This window comes from Calypte anna, chromosome 7 (genome assembly GCF_003957555.1).
Source record: "Calypte anna isolate BGI_N300 chromosome 7, bCalAnn1_v1.p, whole genome shotgun sequence".
Taxonomy (NCBI): Eukaryota; Metazoa; Chordata; class Aves; order Apodiformes; family Trochilidae; genus Calypte; species Calypte anna.
This window is the reverse complement of record NC_044253.1, coordinates 12,788,034-12,812,815: the sequence shown is the minus strand read 5'-3', so window position 1 is coordinate 12,812,815 and position 24,782 is coordinate 12,788,034. Positions and strand designations below refer to the sequence as shown.

Below are 24,782 nucleotides of genomic sequence, written 5' to 3'. Positions count from 1 at the left end.
GAACTGCAGCATCATTTCCATACTTAATTTTGATGGTGAGGAGTTATTGCCCTGTCTTTGGTAGGGTTTCTTTGCTAAATGTCAGATGTCTACGTAATAGCTTGTACTGAATTTCCAAGTATTAAAGGTCTACTGTCATAAAAGTACATGTTTGTTGTCTTACTGAGGCACTTGTCAGATAGCTCTGCAGCCTGAATTTCACCCCTCGTACATAAATAACTAATGTGGTATCCCTGTGTGTGTTGCTTAGGCCATCATTGCAGATCAGCTACTTAAAATGTGTACTCATTACATGTTTTTGGAAATTGTGGGGTTGTGAATAATTTGGGGTTTTTTTCTTACAGATTTGCATTACCTTTTTATTTTGACTATGAAATCCCATTCTGGCATTTGTTTGCCTGCTTTGCTGACAACATGCTCTTTAAACCTTGTGTTAGGTCTCAGTTTTTTGTAGACTACCACATGCTTTAAATACTTGCTTCGAATTTGTGACAGATAGACATTCAGCATAATCTTTATTATTACTTAAAGTACTAATTAAATTATTTCAGTAGAATCAAAGAAGAACCAAGAGCACTGAAGGAACTGATGAAAATCTGTCAGACCTGCTGCCTTGCATAGCCCCTCACTCAGCAGAGGTGGGGATTGGGAGCTCAGCACTTGCATGGGGGAGCAGAGGGAACTGACTGCAGTAAAGATGGGACAGCCCTGCACACAGCTCAGGGACTGTCACTGGTTTTATTCAGTTACAGCAGTATCTGTAGCTGCAGTGTACTGGGCGAGACTATCCAAATGTGATCTGTTGCTAAGCATTTTGTAAATCTGTATGTTGCAAGGTGAAATGGTTTGCACAGAATGCTCTGAAATAAATCTGCTTTAGTCATTTGACTTCTAAGACAAATATAATGCTATATCCTGATATTGAAAACGGTGGGAAAGATTGTCGAAAGCTAAAATATCACAGTCTCCTCTTTACCTGGTTGAACAGTAGAATAAAGGTGTTAATTTTTAACAGTCCCTTCTTTTGCACTAATAGTGTGAACTTCACTGTGACATATAACAAAATTCATCACTTGATTAAGACTTGAGAGCAACTTTATGGTTATATTATTGTGAATAAGTAAATATCAATTACAGGCCATGTAGGGGAAAAGTTAATTTGTGTTTTTTATTTAAAGTTTAGCTATTTAACCACCTCTGTCAGCATGGTGTTTTTAGAATCAAACTTCTTAAAAAAAAGTCTGATCTTTTATACCACAAGTTCAGTAAGACTTGATGTGATGATGTGTGGACTTCTATATTATTCGCACTTCTGTGTTATTGAGCTGTGGTTACAATCAGGTTGGCATTTATAGTTCTGGTTTGGGAAAAACCACAAGTGAACTCACTCCCAGCATCTTAGCTGACAGATGGTGACTGTGCTTGCAGCCTGCAAAGCAGGCTTGAGGTAGGAATTTGGACCATCTTACAGTTCTATAGGCAGAGGAGATATTTTAACTGTACTTGCAAATCTCTTGGTTGTTTTACAAAGGAGACTAAGGGGTACTTTGATTACTGTCGAGGTCTCATCAGGGGAGATGGGCTCTTTCTGTGTTGGAGTGTGGCAGGAGGTATGTGCTGGCTTCCTATCAGAAAACTGATTTGGCCAGAAAATTTCTCAGGAGCAGCAGAGAAATAAGTAAATACAGTCAAAGGCCCTGTGGTATGCAGGTGATTAAACTGCATTCAGTGTTTCATTCTTGCTTTTAAAAGCGGTGAATATGTGAGAGAAACCATAAATAGCAGTGTGATAAATAGTACTGTGACAATATCCTTATAAATAGCCTTTTATCATTTTGTAATACTCTCTCCTTTCAGTAGCTTGTTGCTCTTGAACTTCAGCACTAACTCTGCCTGTGTGTTTTCATTTGCCATTCTGGGCAATGTTTTATTCCAACTAGAGGTGTGATACTTCTTTCCTTTCATGGTTTTCAGTTGGTTAACTGGCATCTAACACGGTTATGTGCCTGCTTTTTCTCTGGGCATGAAACTTCATAATAAACTGAGCCAATATATTACAGAAGCATTAAAGCTTCCTGAACATGTGTGCTTTAGATGAGATTGTATAAGTTGTTTTCCTACTAAAATAAATTCAGTAAATAGTAAAGTAATTGAATTAAACTCAAAACGAGTATTGAAAGTTTTTTATTGATTCTGAGTGGCAGTGGATTTTAGAAGTTTTCAGTTCCATGCAAAATAGCCAGATAATTTTTCTTAGATGTTTTATAAATGCAGTAACACAAAAAAAGGTTGTTATATGGAAGCTGTGTATTTCCTTGCACCTGGAAAATGATTCCCTATTACATTAGTAAAAGAAATCTAATATCTAATTAAAGGTGTGAGATTTAATTGGGTGGACTGAGATGAATAGTATATAAATATATTGTTAGTGATTTTCAGGTTTGCCTGGTTAACATCGTGTGACTTCATTTTGGTGCTGTTGTGCATTAAAAAAATGCTTTTAGGTTTTGTGCTTGTTTTGTGTCTGTAACTTTGTGCTTTTCCCTCTTGGATGCTGAAATGTAGGGATTTTTTATTTGTTTTATTTGTTTGTTAGGGTTTTACGTTGCAGTATATTGATAGTTAGCCTTGACACTCTGTTGCTTTTTGCACCATTAATAATATCTGCTATTTTTGTTAAGTGAATTTTGTGCACACTGCCGCCACGTATTACTGTTTCATTCTTTGAAGAACAAACTCTAAAAGAAAAGTCAAATCCAGAAACAAAAAATAAAGCTTGAAAGTTTTTTCAAAAGTCTGCTTTACACCCTCATAAGAATTATAAACTTTTAATGTAAGTTTGAATCTTGTCTTTCCTTTTGCATTACTTTTTCTTCCAATACTTTTTTTACAGAAACTTCTGTAAAAGAAAGAAATGCATCCCAAGAGGAAAAGCATTTTTAGATAAATTAGAAGTAAGTTAGAAGGTAATTTTTCCTCTTATTTATATGCACAATTGATTGAAGTTCAGAAGTTCACAAGACCCAGAATGTATGAAGAAAAGCGCATGGAGCCTGCATTATTCTGGTCTTAATGTTTAATCATGTTGTAACCTCTGTCAGGGTGTGACCATTATGTTCAGTATGCCTCAATTTTGGAAAACTTTTGGTTTGGCTTTGAGTTTCACTTCATAAGAAGTATGGATAAAATTCACCCTTTGTGTTCTCATTAAGATCTTTGAAAGGGATTCTTTTACAAGTAGGCTTGTCCAGTTTACAAATCTGAGGAACTTTTTATATGACTTTAAAATACTTTGAAAAAGAAACAACCCACAAAACTGATCTTCTTTTTAAAAGTTTTTTTTATTTCACTGCAGGTGAATTATAATGAGATTTTACTGCTTAATCGTTTGATCATAAGTGATATTTTCATTACCAAATTCTCTCAAGTAATTTCAAATTTCTTATCCTCTTGAGCTGGAATGAGAAATGAAAACTGTTTCCTATAAAGGAAATCTTCTGTGAGGAGGCAGAGGCGAGTCAGAAGAATACTTGCCTGAGCTGCACTGAAGGAAAAATGAGAGAGTTCTTAATAAAAAATAAGTAGAAGATGAACTTAAATTTTGGGATTATATGAATAGGATAATTCTTTAACAACTGGGCAGGTCTGTCATCAAAGCTGCTCCTGCCTTTTGTGGAGAGCTTTTTCATTCTGGTGCCCAGACTTGCTTCGGGGTCTCTCTCCAGTACTTACAGCAAGAGGAACTGCAGAGGTGACCTGCTCTGCTCTTGGACCCCAGAGCAGCAAAGCTGTGGAGAGGCTGAATGTCAGGGTGCTCAGGAAGGGAGTGTGAGGCAGGGTGGCTGAGAGCCAGGGGCACGGATGGAGTGAGGTCACTTCTCTGGGCAGTGCTGCTAGGAGGCTTCCCTTGGTTTGTTTTCTGCTGGAGGAGGAAGCAAAGTTGACAAGTGTTTTCCAGGCAGGTAGCCAGACAGGCATTATTTTAATCTTTCCAGGGAAAAATTGGTGGTTTTTGGCAAAACTGAAATTTTCCATGTGAAAATTTTTATTTTGTGGAGAAGGCATTTCTCATTAAAAAGGAATGCTGGTGGAAAGTGTCCAATTTGTTATGTTCAGCCTTAGAATTAGAATCTGCTGTGTTTAAGTCTATTGAAGATAATTTGGCTTAGGCTTAGCAACTCTGAACAGAATATACTCAGACAGCTTTCCTCCCTCTGTCTAATACATTCAGTTTTAGTGCCAGCCAAAATTTAACTTAAAGTTGGCCATGAGTAGAATAAAAGCTTTTTCTTAATTTTGCCAGTTTGTTTTCAATTCAGACTGCCTTCAGCTTCAGAGGCTTCACAACACACAGATGCCATGGCTGGAACTGGAGCTGCCAGTCCAGTAGCTGCTCTGGACTTGAAGCTCTTGCTGTGTGCAGTGTTATTGATCTGTGGTTGCTTGAGTGGTTAACAGCCAGCCCACAGATTTTCTCCATTGGTATGTTTGCTGTTGATGCTGTCTTCAGGTAACTGTGGTTGAGGCTTGTAGGGCATATAGGATGTGGGACTTGTGTTCATTTACAGTCTCATCAAGTCAGAACATGTAACTTTCCAGCATTTTAGCCCAATTTTATCTGCTTAGCAGATTGTCATTAAAGGCTTGAAAATTACCAGGCTCCTTATAGGTACTAAAGAGTCTTTTGTTTCTACTAGGCCTGTAGAGGACTGTAAACTGCTTCTTTTTTTAACAGGTAAAGCATTCTTTTTTTAGATTCCTGTAGCAAAGGAGACTAAAATTTAGTTAGCCCTTGATAATTATGAGGGAAATTGTATGTAGAAGTGTGGGGCTTGTTGGTTTGTTTTGTTTCTGTTTTTTCTCATTTTTTTTCGTTCTTGAACAAGATATATAATATCAGCTTGTTACTTTCACCTTATGCTTCTGGTTTGAGTTTGTCTGAACTTGCACTGATCTCAACCCTTTTTATTCTAGACTTCCTAATCTTAGGGTTATATGGGAGCCAGAATTTCCTTCTAATGAAATCTATTTAAATCTATTTGGCCTAGTTTAGGAACTCATTTAAAAATTACTAAAAATGTATTTTGAGATGTTTCTATCACAAAGATATTTTAGTAATGTTTCATTATAGTCTTCATTTATTATACCTTCTTATAGCACTGAGTCATGAAACCAAGAATACTGGATCCAGTTCCATGAATGGGAAGAGTTAGATGTAGTAATCATCTGCCTCAGGGTCAGGGATTGCCATTTTTAAGACTATTTCCAAACAGTGGTAGGTTATGGGTATATATTGGAGGTGGAACTCGTGTGAAAACTTCTCAATTTGTTCTTAGTAATCTTTACACGTGATAAATACATTCAGATGTTATGAGCTGACAGCTGCATATTGGGAAACAGTGGTTTTATGTCATATCAATCCATTTGTATATTTGTTAATTTGCAATATTTAAAAATATAGGATAGTTAAATTCACAATTTTTTAATATTTAAACATTACTCCACTTTCTAGTTCTTTCTTCTGGCAGCATTTTCCTTTGCCTGGTGCTTCAGCTACCTGTCTTTCCACAGTGTTTGGTCTGGGTTTTTTTGGGTTTTTTAGTATTTTTTTTAAAATACACTTAATTTTTCCCCTGCTACCTTTGCAATTTCCCATCCTAAATTGCTTATTTCAGGAGCATGGGCCGCTGCTAAGTCAGTGCATGTGCTCCTTTGCTGGGCATCACACTGGCTGAATGTTTGCACAATGTCACATTGTGACCACTGCCATGTAAGAGGAGTGGGGTCACTCCTCTTAACCCACTCCTCACCCCCTGGGTGAGGTGGCTCACAAGCTGGCCAGTGCTACAGCTGATGGTTGCCATCATCTTGCCTGTAGTGGGAATGTGATACAGGGAGATGGGGTGGGCAGAGACTTGCCCTGGTCTGAAATTGGCTTCTGTCAGTCATGAGATTTGGTTATCTTAGTGTCTGGACTCCCTGCTGGCTCTGATGTCCACTCAGAGCCCATGCAGTAACATCTGTTAGTAATCTGTTACTTGGATCTTGTTTGCCTCCTCTTGCCCACTGCTGGCTCCCTGCAGATTCACAGCTTCTGTTTGCATATTAGAGCTTTAAGCTGTACCACTGTCTTTGCTCTAAAGACTTCTCCAGCTTTGGCTCCCCGATCTCTCTTTCTGCACACCATGGTATGTCATTCCTAAACCATTCTACAAAGCAGTCACATTATGATCCAGGGCAACTCCTGAAGATCAATTATAGTCAATTGCTTAATAGAAGGATTGGTTTTTCTGGTTTGTTAAGATGCATGTAAGTATATTGCTGTCCCATAGAAACATACCAGACATGCTCAAAATAATCTCCGAAACCTCCCGTAAACTTTACGCATCTTGTTCAAGCGTATGTGTGGCTTGTTCTGTAAATCTTCCTTAACCCCTGAGTATCTCCTGCAAATAAAAGCTCTCTGGACCAGAAGCAGCATCACTGCTCAGGCTCATATGATGTTTCAACTCTGATTGTGGCTTCAGTGTGTCACATGTAGGACAGGTGCATTTGTTTGTGAATAACTGCAGGTACTTGGTATGGAGCCTTTTCCTAAAGTCCTGTGGACTGTGAGACATTTTCCTTGCACCATTTGGAAGTGATGCAAGAGTCCTGACTCCTCTGAAGTTCTGTTATCATCAGGTCAGTGAGTACTGTGCCTTGAGCTGGCAGGAGGTTTTCTGTTGTCTTTGTATTCACTCACAGTCTGACCTGCAAGAAGATGGTTGCAGTTAAAAGGGAGATGGGTTGAACCTGCTGAAGTAGGATAGGGTAAAGAAAAAAAGTCTTTTAATTTTAGGTCTGTCTTAGCTGCAGACTTCTGGTGTATTTAGTATATTTCCTCAGCCTCTCTGCAGCTCAGTTTCCCATCTTGAAAACTGGTCAAAAATTGAAAAAAGGTCACATTTACTATGAAAGGATGTTCTATCAAAATCCAGTGCATCTATCCAGGCTGCTATTGTAATGGGGTGTGGACACGTATTCACTAAGTACAGATTTGAAACTTGAAAAATAGGCTTAAAATGAATTCTTTTGAGTTTATATTTGTTTGTTTAGTTTTGTTTGGTTTTTTTTTCCTCTCAGAAGTTTTTTTTATATCTTGGTGTGCTATATCTAATCTAGAATCCTAGACAGTGAAGATGGAAGACTTTGTCTTCATGTGCAAATTGACTGGGCATAGAAAGGGAGAACATGAAGGTTTAAGGTTCAAAATAATTGGCAGTGTTTGAGTGCATGGTTTCTAAGAATTACTTTTTTATTAGTATTACTTCTAAACTATGCCAGTAAGTATTATAATCCCAAACTAATTAATTTTTTCATGCTGGTTTTGTGTTTTCTGACATGGTACATACAGTAATAAAGAAAACCAGATACCAGACTTCCTGCACTGTCATACTTTAGACCCAAAGCAGAGAATGGGAGCAGCTCAGTTTCCGAGAGGCTCTTTTTGTAGTGTTGTGCATTCAGTACAGTTCAAGAATAATGAATATTGACAATTGATGAGATAAGAGTGACATTTATAAGAGACTTTTCTGTTTGCTATGCTGTTATTCTTGGGGGAAAGGAGGAGAAAGGAAGTGAACTGTCAAATCATCAAAACAGTTAATTTTTCACATAAAGTAGATTGCTACTGTTCTAGTAGACACCCTCCTACTTTCTCTAATATATTGGACACTATCCCATGTGACATGACCAAACACTTTAATTTATTTTTAAGCTGGAAAGCATGAAATTCTGGCAGTGACAGAGCAAGGTATTTTGCCTTTAACTTTTTGTCTCTATTAATAATTATGTGATTTTAACTGTGAAAATCTTTCTTGGTATGAAAATCCCTATGTTTGAAATTTCCGTCCATAGAATTAGAGAAAAAGCATTGTTTGAAGAAGAGAAAAAGGATTTCTAAAAAGTCTTCAAGTAATTTTTGAATTGGAGAGTAATTATTAATTTAGATTAATTAATGTCAAGCCTGTAGTGAATTCCACAGCCAAGCCCATGAAATCTTTTTGTTCATAAAACATGATGAATTAACAATTTTAGAAACTTGCCTGAATAAGCAGAATATTAACTCACTCTTACTGGCTTATGTATAGGAGCAGCTGATGGTGGAGGAGAGAGGCTAAATTCAACTACTTTTTGCTCAGCTGCTGAACTTCAGGCCCCAAAATTACAGAAACTGTCAGGTGTACTTGATTGAAATGCAGGTGAGATCATGGACATTGTGGGGGCATATGTGTTGCTTTTTATTGCTGTCAGGCGTGAAATACAGAGAGGAATTCTTTTGCTGTTTTTTAGTTCTTACCTCTATGAGGGATTTAATCGAAGAGCTTGGGGTGCCTGCAGATAACAAAATTCTTGGGGGAATGTATAAAAACAGCTGGCGATTAAGTAAGTTCAGTGCATCAGTTTTGCATAAGAAACAAGGAGGCTGCTCAGGGTCAGGCAGTGTAAAAGGGCACAGGAAGCCCTCACAGAGGAGAGGGGTGAGCTTGGAGCTGCATCCAGAGGATGCAGATACCTGGGCTAAGCGGGGGACATTTTGTAAACCACTTTCCTAACTTCCAGTGACAGTGTCTCTTGGTAACTCTCTATTGGCAACTCTTTGGGAATGTAGTAGGGCTGAAGGAATTGTGCTTGTAGTGACATTGTGCAGTCACTGCAGTTTGTCCACAGGAAACATGCTTTAACCCTCTTTCGCAGTGGAAGTTTTAGGAATGGCTAGATGATAGCTTTATAGGAGTATATAATTTTCCTTAATCAGAATGAATATTAATATATTACAGAAAAGTAATTAACTTATAAAAGAGGGTAATTTTTTTATAGAGCTTAGAATCATTAATGATGCTGTTGTCTGGCTAGAAGTACAGCTTGAACCTTTGCACCTGGTGACAATGAACTAAGAGACCCAAAGTTTGTATTATGGGTAGTTTCCATTGCTTGATCAGCAGAAAGCAAGAAGAAATGAATGAAACATGAGTTGTTGGAACTAGTTCAGGATTGTAGTGCATGGGTCAGTTCACTTAAATGAAAATACATTTCTTTGATTATATTTATAAGGAATGTCCTGAAGCTGTGTGCTGCCTGAGACTTGCCAAAAGTTTTAGAACAAATTTTTGAAAGATAAAAAATTTGAACTTACATATGTTGGACTAGTGTGGACCTCCCTCACATAGTGCACAATCAACTAATGTTTAGCATTTTCAAACTGATTTGGTTAAAATATTTAATATAGTTTCACTGACAAGCTTTCAGTAAACATATATGCAGATGAATTCTAGATGTAGCTCAGTGTTTGAAATACAGTAAGTTGAAGTATTCTGTTTAAAGAGTCAAAATTTTATTTATACTTTTAATAGTTTTTATTTTCTCCTAAGAGAAATGTCTTGATAATTTTGGTAACCATGGGGTGTGTAATCTTTTTAATGTACTCAAGCTACGTTATGTTATAAAAGTGTGTTTTTTCTAAGGGTCTGGCCTACTTTCTCACTTCTTGTAGTGAATTTGTGTACGACATTGGACCAGATCACCAGGTGGGCTACAGTGGAAGTACATGTCTTCTGGGTTGATAAAATACCATCTTCTAAAAAAGGAAATCTGGCAATTCATTAGCTTCTTAGCTGCTTAGATTAGCCATGGAAAATGAAAGTTCTTATGCTCTTTCATGCACATACCCATACTGTACTGTGCTAAGGTGGCTGTCAGTACACCATGTGAACTCGCATTAAAAGAACTTTTCAAGTCAGTGAATTGATAGCATTCTTAGATAAATTAAATTTCAGTTACTTACCTTCTTAACCCAACTGCTTATTTATTAATCTGCTTACAATTGCTTATTTTATTGTAAGCCCAAGCAAATTGTCTTTTTACTGCCCACTTTTACATAAAAGTATAGAGGATGCTGAAAATTCACTAGTGAAGCTTCTGTAGGCTCCTTAATGCTCCAACCAAGCCAGTATCACAGGAATGTTCTGCCCTTTGATAGGAAACACTCCCTAGGATTGCTTCATCACTTGAAACCTGAGCTCAGGCAGGAAATGTTCAGCTTACTCCCTCCACAACCTGAGAGGTAAGTGGAGTTTCATTGCACAAGTTTTGTCCTTCTCCAGTTGCTGTAGCAGCACATGCTTTGGCTTATTTATTCAAGTGTCTACATATTACATGCCTAGTAGAAGGGACTGAAAAACTATAAGCAGAAACCTTCATATACAAAGATTAATCTGATTTAAATCCAATGTAAATAATCCAAATGCATCTAAATAAAGGTTTTTTTAGCATAAGTGCCCTTTGTGCTGTCCGTGACATGGATATGCACTCACAGCTATACCTTGCTTAAGGTAGCATACTGTTCAGGCCAGTTGTTCTCAAACTTTTTTTGCTTGAACCTCACATGTTGTCTTTACTCCTGTTTTTCTTTTGAGGCTGCAGATTTTCCTGTGGATCTTAAATTCAATCCTTTATTTGTTCCATACTATCTTTAGCTGCAACGTTTTTCCATTTCAGAAGTCTGCAACCAGCATAGCTGAATTTTATGACTTTTGTTATCTTAAATCTCAGCAATTGCTGGGAAGTAATAGTTACTTTACTACTTAAAAGCAGTAACTAGCCAGCTCCCTATTTTGCTAGTATGTTTTCAGAATATGTAACAACAGTGGACATACCTGGGCAAGAGAAATAACATGGCCTGTGTTCTTGGTGCATGTTTTTCTGGAAGAAAGGAGTAGTAAAGATGATATGAATACAGTTTGGGGGCAATTGTATTGTAAACCAAGTGTGTCAAAGTAAGACCAGTAATTGTCTTGTGTATGTGCCTGGCAATTGTGGCCTTTTTATATCTGCATATGGTGATGGAGGTGTAAATGTGGGTTGTGTGCACATCATTGATAAAAAGCAGTTATATGTAACAGCCCTGGCAGATCTTAGGAGTACTTTTAAGAGAGCACATGACATTGATGGTCTTTTAACAGTCCCTAGATATTTTCATAAGTTTTTGCTGACATATGAGGAAAGAATAATTTTAAATGTAGTTTGCAGAAAATAGTCTTTTGTCATTGTTCTCTGCTGTTGTATTTCCAATCTGGAGAAGTATTTAAGAACTTCAGTTATTACACTCAGTTATAAAACTGTATTCTGCAGTTGCAAAAGCTTCATAGTTTTGTGGAAGAAACTTGCCTAATACAAGCTGGCTGTTTAGGTTACTAAATACTGCATATGGGACATGGCATATAATGGTTCCATGGCTTAAGCTGAAAGTTCTCAACATGCAGTCCATGAGGAAAAGGTTCATGAGTACTGATATCCAGCACAGTTTGAGTATGAGCTCTACACCAGGACTATGCTGAACTCCAGACTGTGTAGCAGTCTGTAAGAAACATCTTTAATTATGTCCTGTTTATTTCTTCCTTAAAGGGAGTGAGAAGGCATTACCCTTGAGGTCTGTGAGATAGAGAACTGTTGTTCTGATCCAAAATAAATGGTCTTGTTCCTTTAGCAAACTCCCAATACAGTACCTAATTTCTTGAATTTGACCATTACTTTTATTGACATTGAAAAAGAATCAAATCATTGCAAGTAGTCATTGGTTCTGTTTGAAGATCAACTGTGTTACTGCAAGAACCTTGCTGGGTCTGCAAGCTGGGCCTGTTGAAGGACATGGTAAATGGTTGCTTGGTATTGAAGGATTTCAAGGGCAAATACTCTCCTGGATCACTCTTTTGAATTTGTTGCTCTGTTTGAAACCCATGAGTTTTCTGTCTAGTTTAAGGCAGTGATGAGGAAGGAATGGTGGTTTTGGTCAGGAAATAAGAGAAAAATAGGGGACAAAACAGGAGGCAAAGGTGAGATTTGCCATTTTATTTCCTTAAAGCATGGTGGTTTCTGGCCTTTAACAAGTCTGTTATGCTGCAAAATTGTGAACTGTTGAGTTAGACCCTCCTAGATCACAACCAAATTGTTTTGTGAGGACTTCGATACTTATTTGGAAGCTAAACAGTTCTACTTTGTGCACTGGTATTTGTATTCGTGGGAAAGGACTCTCTAGCACTTACTCTGTCTTGGTTGATTTGTCATTTATGCAAATCCTTGTAAAATATGCCTGTCAAAGGGTTGTTTCTGTTGGTATGGATAAACTGCTTCTAATCGAATTGCATGGTTTTCTGGAACCTTCAATTCAGCTCACAGGCAAATACTACTCTGAAGTCTTGGCTGTAGTTACTGGTTGTGTAGCTGCACTGATAAAGATGCCTGTCTTTATGCCATTGTGGCTACTAAGGTGATTGTCACACAGGCACAGTCTAAGAGTCATAAAATATTGATTGTGAAATGTTATACAGTTGGCTCAGATCACTGCTATGGAGGTTCAGTTACCTGTTCCCCTCTGCTAGAGGTTTTTTTCTGCCTTTAATTTTTGAAACAAGTTGTCAGTTGAGTATTTTCATGTTAGTATATTTAAATGTTTGACATCTTTTAATTATTTTAGCATTAAGAGTAAGTAATGAGTTTAGCTTGCAGCTTATGTATTTGGTTTCTTTGTCCTTTCTCAGTTGTCGTGTTGGTTTAGCAAAGCAAAAATACGCTTGCTATATTTCTGCATGAATACAGCATCACAGTTCTGAAACCAGAGTAGTGGGGGTAAAAAAGAAAAAAAAAAAAAGCTGTCTTGTAAGGAAACCAGCACTAGTTAATCTGAAAATGATGGTTAAGTCAAAATTTAAACATTGTGCAAGGATGGATTATCAACAAAAAGAGGTTGTTGGTTTTTTTGTTGTTTTTTTTTTCTTGTGAGAAATGTGTGATGATGCTGAAAGAGCTAAAGACACACTCCCCAAAAGGAAAATACCTCAGGGATTTTTAGGCTTAGGAGGTTGTCTGAAGGCTGTGGGAAGAAGGTTAAACTGCAAATTCCTGGCCTTTCCTGATGCAGGCAACCTGGACCTTGGGCCTCCACTTTTCCATGCAGACCTAAATATCTAAACTATGAACTCTGTAGGAGGGGATTGAAGTTTCACTTGTTAACCCTATTCATTTGTATATACTGGAGCACTGGTATCTCTTATGATCCAGGCAAGCTCTCTAATCACTGCTGGGATGTGTATGTTCTTTTTAATCAAGATGCACATCTACCCCTCCAAAATATGAAGTAAAAGCTTATAAAGTCATCAGAATAAGGAAAAATCAAGCATTTTATAATTAGTTTTGAGAATGTTTTCATTTACTACTTTTAAAGGTATTTTAATTTTCTCTGCCTCACTGTATTCTCTACTTGAGTTATGAAACTGCTTGCTTACGCCCTTGTCAAAGGATGTAGAAATAGTTTGTTGAGTGTGTAATTAAGTGAATCAGAGGCCCTGATTTTAAGAAGCACTTAAAGTAATGATTATCATTGGATAGGGCTAATAGCATGAGGTGTGCATGTAAGTACTTTGCTGGACAGGGATTGCAGGATAATAATTACAGTCTTAGTTTTGAAAAGTGAAAGTCACACTTAAACTCTTACATTTTATTTATCAGAATTTAAAATAGGATGTGGACTTCTCTTGGTTGCAGTTCCTTACTTGGAGAATGAGTGGTTTGTTCATCCAAACAAAATACATAAATGAAATCGACCTAGACAGAAGATTTAGTAGTTTTACAAACCTTTGTTTATGAATGTATAATTTAAAACACAAACAATAAAAAACCAACCAAAAAGCAGTGCTAATATTTTAGTCTAATATGTCTATATATGTCTAATGACTACACAGTGAATGCACAAGCTTTGCAGAATAAGGCATCAAAATCTTTGCACTTTTCTGTCTCCATATTCTCTTTAAAGCTTTCTGGTATAGGCATTTTTTTCCTCTTGTTTTGCAACAAGATCAATTACTTAATTGTCTCTAATACTACTAGGAGCCTAGTAGCTATGATGCCCTGCAATTACAATGTTTTTTGAAGTGAAAATGCTGTGCTGAGTCTTAAACCCAAAACAACAAACGCACAGAATGAAATAGGGAGGCAGTGGGCAATGTACAGAAAGTGAATGATTATTTGGGATAAGGTGTTGTGGTTTGTAAGACATTGTGTTGTTCTTTGAAACTGTGAATTAATTTCTAATTTTTCTTTTGTCTGTGGTAGAATATTTTAACAGTGGACTTGCTGTGTGTCAGCCTGTCTTCTGCATGTGACACTTTTGCATTTGCAGCTTTTGATGTTTTTTTCATTTTATTTTTGTCTTTGCTTTAGACCCTGTGTGTGGACAGTAATGACCGCACGTTTCCGATTGCCTGCTGGCAGAACCTACAATGTACGAGCGTCTGAGCTGGCACGAGACAGGCAGCACACAGAGGTGGTCTGCAACATTCTTCTCCTGGATAACACTTTACAAGCTTTCAGAGTTAATGTAAGTAGTTTACTTATTGCAAATTGGTATCTCTGAGCTGGCTTTCCTTTGCTGGGCTTGTATGGCTGAAGTTTGACTTTCAAAATAGTGTTATACACAGAGCAGAAAGGGAAGTTCTGTTCAGACAGGCGTGCTTGTACATGCAAGTACTAAGTCACTGTGAACTTAGTCATTCTGGCATCCTCTATAGTACTAACAGATCTTTATTTCAATATTGAGTATATAAAGCATAATTTATTTCTAGTAATTGTCTTTATGGGCTAAAGTAGTATTGTGGAAATGATCTTGTGCATATGTTCACATAAGGGCAGTAATTTCTTTTCACTTCTTATGGGGAAAAAACCTCACATCAGGCAAGGACTTCAAGAGAAAACATTAAAATATTTACAGTGTGGGAAGAACTGGAACTCTGCAGGAAATAAGCTATGGGGTGTCCTGGAACAGGAGAATTAAGCTTTTACTTTTTAAGCTATAGAATTGAGGAGTTATATGAAGAAAGGATGAATAATGTGATGCTAAAAGTTACAGGTGTCATGACTGTTAAAGCTTTTCAAGAGAAGATTGAACTTTGGTGAATGGTCTGAAGGAGGAACTTGTTATCAAATAATACTGGGGGGCTTCAGCTGGGAAGTGAGGGAGAAACAATCAGTTTTCTAATCTGTGTGAACACGTTTTATTTGGACTACTTGAAAAAGTTGTTATGCTCAGGAGTTATATTGGATTCTGTTATCTAGTGTTTACTGGGGATACTGATACATTTTAATGTTTTAAGGAAGGTTTGTGCAAGTGACTGCGTTTCTCTGTTCTGATGGTTAGAGTCTGTGCAGCATGTTTACCAGAGGAGTAAAATCTCTGTTATCTATCAGAACCATGGAAGGATCCAGTGTTGGGTGGCTTATGATTTAGATGTAGACTTGGTGGTTGTTTCTTTTAGACTTTTCGATTGAGGTAGAAGGTTTTGGGGTGTTCTCTGAATGGATTTCTGTAGTTAGCTTAAGAACTATTTAACTTTTCAGGACTTCTGGGTAGCTAAGGTATTTTGGAGCTGGGGGAGGGGCAATCAAAGACTTCAATTTAACAACATCAAGCCTCATCTCTTTTCTGGGATTGATAGCTTTTCCTTTTTTCTCTACAATATTCCACTCCTTTTCTGTATCTCTTACGTTCTCATCCTTGGTAACAGGTCTATACTGCCTGCCAAAAAGCACTATGTGTAGAATGTAGTTGAAGAGAAAGCATTAAAAGAGCATGAGAAATTATAAATGTTGACTTCTCTGCTTTCAGGTGCACGAGTTTTTCATTAAAATATCTGTCCTGCAGTTTTTTGTTTGTTTATAAGGGTTGGCTAAAATAAGAAATAGTTGTCATACAATAGGTATGGGAGGTTGCGCTACTTTTTGATCTAGGTGTTGCAAAGCTGCTGCTGTTAGAGAACACTAGTGCCTCTCTAGAGTCACCAGTTACAAATCCTCAGAAATCTATTCTACCTGTCCCAAGAAAACTGTATGTAATTTATTCTCCCCACCTCCCCAGTGTACTAAATATTTTACTTGCATGGATCACGCTTTACTGCTTATATAGATCATTCTGCAAGTTTTTCTATTAAAACTGAGTTTAGAAAACAAAAGTCCCTTGGTGCTCAACATTTTGACCTTGGGCTTTAGCCTCAATCTATTTTTTTCAAAAATTGAGAGTTAGCATGTATTTGCTATGATTGAATGCATTTTAACCTATGTGGTGTACAGTTTTTCAGGGTTTGTAACTGTGTTTTACATTGGCCCAATACTTGACATTAAATATTTACAGAACTGTTTTCAAAATAGGAAGAAAGATAACATCAAATAAATTAGCAAGTTATTTTTTCTTCTGGTGATTACTACAGGTATTCTGTATGCTAATAACTGTACATCTTAATCATCTGGAGTATGCAGTGCTGTATGAATAAAAAGGTACTCAAATGCAATTTCTTCAACAGCAAAATCCTGATCACAGGCAATGTCTCTAGATAATTTGTGTTCTGTTCTAAGCTCACATTTCAAACCAGCCTTTTTCACTGATCTGCAAAGCAGGCATTCTTTGTGCTAAGCCTTACCTTGTACAGAGCGTAACAAATCAAGTAAAATAATCCCTGTGGGTTGTAGCCGGGCAAAGGTTATTTTGGTTGCAGGCAGAAATCAGTTGAAACTAACCTGTGCACGTTTGAAGAGTAAAAGTTCCCTTCTGTAAAATGCTTACCAGGTGAAGAAGTCCTCTGACCCCCAAAAACGTCCTTCATAGCAAGGGTAGCTGGCAGAAGTGAGGCAGACTTGAGTTAATGACACAACTGGGATGATTTGCATTATCTTAAACTGGTTTCTTTAAGATAAAATTCCTTTTATTGGTTTTAATGAATTGCTTAAATACCTCAAATTTTATCTTTTTCTTGCAGAGTGACTTATGTTTCCTGAAAACAGGCAGTAATTAGATACAGAGCTTATGCTAAACTTGAGGGAGAACTAATTCAAGGGAGATGGGATAAGCTGTTCTGTGAATAAGGCTAGTGAGTTAGCCATGGACAAATATTCCAGTTTGGATTGTTTATTACTGCAGAATTATCCTCCAGATGAATGAATTTACACTCTAATGGAGGTTAAATCCTAAAAATCTGTCAAGGAAACCAAACCAAACTGAACAAATCCCACACCAACTCCTCTGTAATTCTAGAAATGAAACTTTCCAGAAATTTAATGTTCAGCATTACTGTGTTGCTTCCCTTTTTTCTCTGACCAATATAAGGTACTTGAAAACTTTTTTTACAAAAAGCTAACTTTGCAAAGCTCACAAAAGGAGACAGAATTGCAACTCTTGCTTGCTTGAGTTGCAGCACAAGCATTACCATGAGCTGAGAGAGGTTCCAGTCTTGTCATTAGTGAAGGAGCAGTGCAGCCTCCACAGGCCTGGCAGCAGCAGGGTGATCTGACCACTGCCAGGAAAAAACAGAACCTGTTATCCCATCCCTCTGCCATTAGAAGTCCAAATTTCTTTGGGCTGACACGATAGCAGTATTTCCTGGTGGTTTCATTAGATGCTGCCAGTTCTGTAAACCAACACCAAGGCCAAAATACCAGTAGTATAAATTGGAAAGATGGTGGTGGTAGTAGGTAAACAGTCATTAAACCTATGGGGTTGCAGGTGTGTTCCTAAATTTTTAAACATGGGTGTTTGTAAACAGCTAACAATCATGTTGCAATTAGAAATCAATGTGTAAATACCTAGTGGTACTAGATGGTAGTCACTGGAAGACAGAGAATACATAAAGTGCAGTTAATATATTGATGTTCTGAAAGGCTAAAATTTGTTGGACATTCAGCCTCCAGCAATGACTGATAAGAAGTTCACATATCATTCTAATAATCCAGTTCAGGAAAAATCTTGATACGCATTTAATCTAGCTACTGCCTTTTAGGTTATATAGTTCCCATTTTTGATGTATTTTTGTAGTATTCCCCATTTTAAGTGGAAATACTAATGTTTAATGCTGTCTTCAGGAATAAAGCACATCTAACGCTAATCCACATTTACTTTTTTTGCTTTTTGTAGTAAAAAAAAAAGGGAAAAGTAGAAACTTGTTGTCATAATTTATAGCAGCTATTCAGTAGTTATGATAGTATTACAAATATTTTGGGCCTTTCACAACAAGCAGGATTGTGACCTTCACCTGCTCTGGCAAGCTGCAACATCGTTACATAAATATCTGAGATGGGTTAAATTGAGGTCTGGTTTTACTAGATGCTTATCTTTATTTTGCACTGAGAGTAAAACATTGTGATCAAAACAAATGCTTCATGTTGAAACTAGTCTTCTCTTACCAAATTTGCTGCTCTGTTGGAGGAGAAATACCTTCCTTGCGGTCGTGAAATAATGTTCTGCATTGCTAAATTCAAACTGATCGACAAGTATAAGCTTTTTTGTTAGGAACCGTCTGTTCAGATATTTAAGAAACAGTATAAATTCTCAAGTTTAGATTGGAAAAAAGCTACAGAATTAATGCCTGCATGCTGTTTGAAGAAGTAACTTAGCTGTGGTAAATGTTAGCATAAACTTGTGTCCTGTTTTGTGATAGTATAATAAACTTAGTTTGAGTTCTGATTTAAATCTACATGGGTAAAAATGCCAAGAGGCAATTAGTGTTACTATGTAATTTTAGACTTAGTTTTATTTGGTGAAAAAAATTGTACTGATTACTGGTTTGTTTCAAAATATATCAAACTTCTAAGTAATAAACATGAAAGTAACTGTTTTTGGATAGCACATAAAAATTGCCTTATGCATTTAAACTGTTGTATATGGTTTACTTTAAGACCTGTTTATTTTCTTCGCTTGCTTTCAGTTATTGAAAAGTAAATTTTTCAGTAGTGAACTTTGTAACAGTGGTGTTCCTACTGCCTCTTGATTTTGTTAAACATCAAGAAATTTTGTCTCTTATAAAAAAAAATAAAAATCCTTCAAAGTAGAGCAATTCTTAGATCACTTTAAATGAGCCATATATATATGGCACCAGAAATATATGCTGTATATAATTTTAACTTAAATACTCTGAGCTGTGGTTATGATTGTCCTGCTGGGGTCATTTCAAGTATAATTTCATTATAACTATTTTATATTTTTTTTATTGTTATGAAGTAAATTACCAAGCTTCTTTGAACTTTTAACTCCCAAAAATGGCTTTGACAGCTTACTTAAATGTAAGTTCAGCTGAAAAAAAAATTAGTTTCTATAGGATCCTCTTAGATGTTAACTGATGTCTGGTTGTGATCTGTAGATTTTACTTGTATATGGATACTAATGAAATTCTTGAAAGCTTTTTTTGACCTTTCCATTATATATACTTCACTTTTAAGTATACTTCACTTGTTTAAGTAACTTGTTTAAGTTACTTCACTTGTAATAGGAAACTTGTATAATCTCTATAAGTGATAAGTGAGATCATTTGGGAGCGAAATGACAGGGTTACTGTTTTAAAATTAAAAAAAAAATATTGCCTACAGTAAACAAGGCAGAACGTATGAAATCCATTGTAGCATCAATAATACTTAACACTGAGAAAATTATTAGAAGCTTGCTTTGTGCCAGAGTAATAGAAAATCTGGGTGGAAAATGTATCAATCATCTCTTTCATAATTTCTTTTGTTTGAGAGTAATTCTTGCAGAATTTTTCCTCATCTCTTGTGCTTCAAGAAGCTCTGACGCTTTCGCTTCTTTGGGAAACTCCCTTCGTATTTCACCAGATGTATTTACTGAGTCCAATCATAATCAGACATGAAGTCTTTCAATTTGTGTTGTCTGTATTTTCAGGTTAGGTAAGAAATTCCTAGGTACCAACAGCTACAGGTTATTTTTTATATAACTTTTTAGATGTGTCTCTGTTGTAGAAAATTTTTGTCTCTGAAAAACGGTGTTGCTGTTATTCAGTTAATTTGAATTAGTTAATTTATTGTAAAGTAGTATTTTCACTACTGAATAACACCTCTCAGTAAGATACTTAGCTTCATTGGCTGCCTTTGCCAGTCAGCTTTGGAAATTTTTTTCAATATGCTGGTTCAGGAATAGGTTTTTAGATGAAATAAGTAAGAATAACTTGTACAAGCTTGTACTTTTAAATTCAGTGACCCAAACAAGGATACCAAGTTCTTGGTCACATCCTAGTTGTTTTTTATTTCTTTTCTTCAATGCTCCTTTTAAATATCCAGTTTGGCTAATGAATGGCTTTCAGGAATAATCAGGTAACCAGCTGAGAAGTGAGAAATTTGTACTGTCAGTAAATGATGAAGAAAAATAATTATTCATTACGTGTATTTCAAAAAGAGAGATAATGCTTGTTTAAAAATAGTGCTTCTGGGATATGCTTAGTGATACTTAAAATTTAGGCTGCTAGAGTACATCTGAAGGAATGTATGTGCTTTGCTTACCTGAAGTTTGTGTCTGATTATATATTTGTCTACTAAACAATGTATGTAATTGTTCTCTGCAGAAACATGATCAGGGACAAGTTCTGTTGGATGTAGTCTTCAAGCATCTCGATTTGACAGAGAGAGATTACTTTGGTTTACAGTTGGCTGATGAATCTACTGATAACCCTGTAAGTTGACCCATTTTATAAACACAGTTTTATGAATCATAATCACTTTTTATCATTGTACTCTGTAGCATTGTAAAGGGAATTAAATAGGAGACATGGCAATATTGTGCCATCTTCTCCAGCTGTCATTTGAGTGGGTCAGTGTCACCTTGTAGTTACAGTAAAACTAAATGTTAATAGTTACAAGTTTGGAGGAAAATGCTGAGCTCTGTGCTTATGAAATAATAACTTTAAAGGATACTGTTTGGTTTATTGTGTCTATTTATTGCATGGTCATTGTCAGATGGGGTAAGAAACAGTAATTGTTTCTTTCTGTGAGTACAGAAATGACTGAGGGACTGGGGTTAGAAACTTCCTGATTCCCCATATCTCCCTGCCTTTCAGACTTTCTGGGATGTGAATAGGATAACATCTTGCTACCAGCACCTTGATTCATAAAGTTCTGGTACTGCCTAAATCCTGACGATTTCAGCTTCTTTACATTATTAAGTGGTTTAACTCTCTACTGTTTTCCAGATGAAAAATAACCATTTGTATTTGGATCTAGTGGTATCACTTGAAAGCATGGATATTACCTACTAAATATGGTTCAAAAAAGTTAATATTCTGTGGTTTGAACTACACCAGTACATACCAAATTCATCTTCACAACTAGAAGGAAATATAAACACAAGCTTTCCTATTCCAGGTTTTCTGGGTTAACTCTCATCTCAAACAGTACTTTCCACAAAAAAAATATAGAAGGATGTGTCCATTTATCAGATAGATTGGATAATAACCCCTTGCTTAAAGATTTGAGTGTCTTTTTGAGCATCCTTCACCATGTTTTGAAAGATTCTTACGTAAAATTAATGTATCCCTGTCTAGAGAGTCGGTTCTTAAATATTTATATTTAGTCTTTTAAAAATTAATTGATCCTGTGTGAGGATTATTTTTTTTAATGATCAGTCTCTTTAAGCTGCACTGGTCTTTTTTGATTCCTCTTAAGGTAATTACTACAAGCATTTGGGTGTCTTAATCATTATTCATTCCCAACGAATAAATGACTCAGAACTAACTTCAGATCCATAGTATGTGTCAGATAGCTCAGGTACCTCTGTGTGCTTGATTCTTCTTCCCTCACAAGAAAAACAACAATAACAACAAAACCTCAAACAAAATAAAGCCAAAACAAACAAATCCAAAACACAACCACAAAACAAAACCAACCAAAAAAAAACCCCTTATGATAGATGTGAGGTAGTTACCTACTATACCGGGTTAAGTCTCTGGCACTTAATAGAAACTGTGGCCATATAACCATTTCCTGAGGTTTGCAGGCTTGCATTGCAAGGCAGGATGAAGAATTGAATAATATTTATAATAAAGATCAATTTATGAGTTACCTGAACTCCATTGGTATGTGCAGAGCCTTCTGGGTTGCTGATGAGGAGTGGCTTAAACAACTTGTAGGGCTTTCCAGAGAACCATACTTATTTCTGAAATTTGAAGTTTTGTTTTTCATCAAGATCTGTCTGTACTTCCTGACAGCAGCATTCTTCCATACAGATGATCAAAATTGGGTGCTGCTCAGTAAAATTATTCTGAAGTCCTTAATCCAGGAGGCTGAGTGCTGAGCCTCTGGTGTCCAAGATACCAATTAATGACTTACTAGAGATGACGCTCAGGCTGACAATTTGAAGAGAATCTGTGAGCCAATGGGATCACTCCCTGGATGTTTCAGACCTGCAAAATGCAGAGTCAAAAGTACTGGAACCAGTTTAAGCAAATTATGAGTTGGGTAAATTAGCCTGCATATAGTATGGCCATAGTTAGCTCACTTTAGATAATCAGTTTAAAGAGCAGCTGAAGATTGTTAAACACCCCATAATTGAGCTCTGCCCTCTCTCAGGCTCAGGTGATAATCACAGAACCAAGTCACAATCAGATTAGCACTGTCAGAAACAGACAATGGATGTTAATCTCAGGGAAAGAACAAGAGCAGGTGTTGATAATTTTGGTGGCTTTCCAGAAGCAGTAAGATGACTTTGTATGTCAGTAAGGCATTTTCATAAAAGATCCAGTAAAAGTATTAGAAACACAACAGTTATTTGATGTGTTAGGCTGTAATTTGTGCTTTTTCTCTTTCTCTAATGTTGATGTTAAAATTTGTCTCTTTCCAGCGGTGGTTGGATCCAAACAAACCTATCAGGAAACAATTAAAAAGTGAGTACATGTATGTATTTGGTTGATTCATATGTTATTATTACGCCATTTTTCCAGGGTACCCTGATTAATTAGAAATAACTTTTCTTGACTGTAGGAGGATCACCTCACAGTTTAAACTTCAGAGTGAAGTTTTTTGTAAGTGATCCAAACAAGCTCCAAGAAGAATATACAAGGTAGGTTAAGTTATTGATAAAACATTTTTCTAGAAGGTTTATTTTTAAAGGGAAAACTGTCATTAATTTATTAAGGTACGACATGGAAATTTTCCTCTAAATAATTTTTGTCATATGTGCAAGCTCCTAGTTTTTGCCTCCTAATTGCAGATATGAACTATGCAGTTGCACCAAATCAATATAACAAAAAGCCACTTTGAATAAATTTCTGAATTTATATACAAAGTGAATTAACGACATGAAGAAAATGCTACCAAGTAGAAACAGAAAAGGGAAAGTAGAGAAGAGAGGAAAAACTTAATCCCACTATTCACCAATGAGTACAAATTTGATTTTATCCTTACTTGTGTCTCCTTTGTGATTGAAAAAATCCTGAGCTTCCTGCATTTTTTTTTCCTTGATTCCCAATCCCAAACTTTCCCAATTTTCTGCTTGGCACTAATAAAATTAATCTGTTTGTATGGTTGTAATCCTAGCTTGAAGCATGTAAATTTTTTGATAGCAGTGTGTTGGAAATCTGTTGAAGAAAATTCTCACTGTGAATCAAGATGGGAGGCTTGTGAATTTCAATTACTCCCTGAAGAAATGCCTCAAATTTTCAGTATTCTTAATTAGAGCTGTGTTTTTACATAACTGGCATGATTTGACAGATTGGAATTTTTGGATGTCAGCCATTCTGAAAACGGGTCAGTCCCATTCAGAAAAAAAATACCTAAATTATTAAGGATAGCTTTAGAAATGTAAATACCAAAACTGTGAAAATTTGAGTCCAGATTTGCTTATAATTTCTTTTGATCTGTAATATTTTCAACAAAATTTTACATGTGTCATTGCAGACAAAATTTATTGCAATTAGTCCCAGAGATCCTGGATCAGGCTTTGTTATATTGAAATATTTACTCTGAGAAAATTTGCCAATTTATGATGTGCAAATAATGAAAAATGTGCCATTGGAATTAAAGGACAATATGTAATATTCCTAAGGAGATGGAAAAAACCCACTAAATATTGATCAATATGATCAGTAAAAGGAGAATTGTTTACTTTAAGTGTTATACTGCAAATACAAAGCTATAAATACAGCATCCTTTGAGATGAGAAATAATGTATGGTTGCTGTATCTAGGTCAGCTCAGCTTTTTTTGCTAATAGGCCTAATTGCCCCTGAGAAAACTGGTTTGTATTTGGAATTATTATAAAGAGAGAGTTATTATCCATGGGATTTTTTTGGTGTAAAGTTAGCATTTCATGTCACAACTATGGAGTCCCTTCAATTTATATTGATTTATTTAAAAAAAAAAAAAAAGTGCAAACTTCTGAAGACTGTTATAGATTTCATGAAAACAGAGGAACGAGTCAGCACATGAGGCAGTATGAACAGATGTCAGGGAGAAGTTCAGTGCAAGCTTGCCTCATGTTAGACCTCTGTGAGTTTGTGAGAGAGGCAGGTTATGAATGCTCCAGGTCAGGAGAGGTAAGCAGTAGCTCAGCTTGTGTGGGAGAGTTTTGCTTTAGGAACTTGTCTTGGGGAGGAAATGGAGCTGTATTCGTCTTGCTACTGGCAGAAGGACTTGCTGATCAAGTTGGCTGCAGTTAGCCCTGACTGCCTTACCCTTTCCTAGGCACAAATACATAAGGAAGATGAAAACATTATAAGGCAATGACACCTCCTTTGTTTTATCTGAATTGGTTGTGCAGGCTTTTCCAGACCTACACTGCTAAGGCTTCTGTTGATTTCCCATTTTGCTCAGTAATATGTGAGGCTCCCATGTTCAAGCTGGGGTGGTTACCTAACAAGGACTTGACTTTACTGTTTGCTGAAAGCAGTGGACAGAAAATGAACTGTTTGGTGTTCCTTTAATCACAAGGTC

At 36.4% G+C, this 24,782-nt stretch overlaps 1 protein-coding gene across 3 annotated transcripts in view; it reads left to right on the top strand.

Moving 5' to 3' along the window:
- Positions 1 to 24,782, top strand: part of PTPN4 (protein tyrosine phosphatase non-receptor type 4) — a 109,297-nt gene that overhangs the window by 27,877 nt on the left and 56,638 nt on the right. For 2 of the 3 annotated variants that reach the window (XR_003987733.1, XM_030453947.1), the window contains exons 2-5: positions 14,257 to 14,413; positions 20,424 to 20,531; positions 22,694 to 22,736; positions 22,834 to 22,912. Coding sequence is in view for 2 of the 3 variants with exons in the window: in XM_030453947.1 (XP_030309807.1) it covers positions 14,276 to 14,413; positions 20,424 to 20,531; positions 22,694 to 22,736; positions 22,834 to 22,912 (368 nt within the window). In the remaining variant the exon portion in view is untranslated. Of the gene's footprint in view, positions 1 to 8,132; positions 8,244 to 14,256; positions 14,414 to 20,423; positions 20,532 to 22,693; positions 22,737 to 22,833; positions 22,913 to 24,782 lie in introns of all 3 variants that reach the window. The other variant, XM_030453948.1, reaches the window with a different exon arrangement.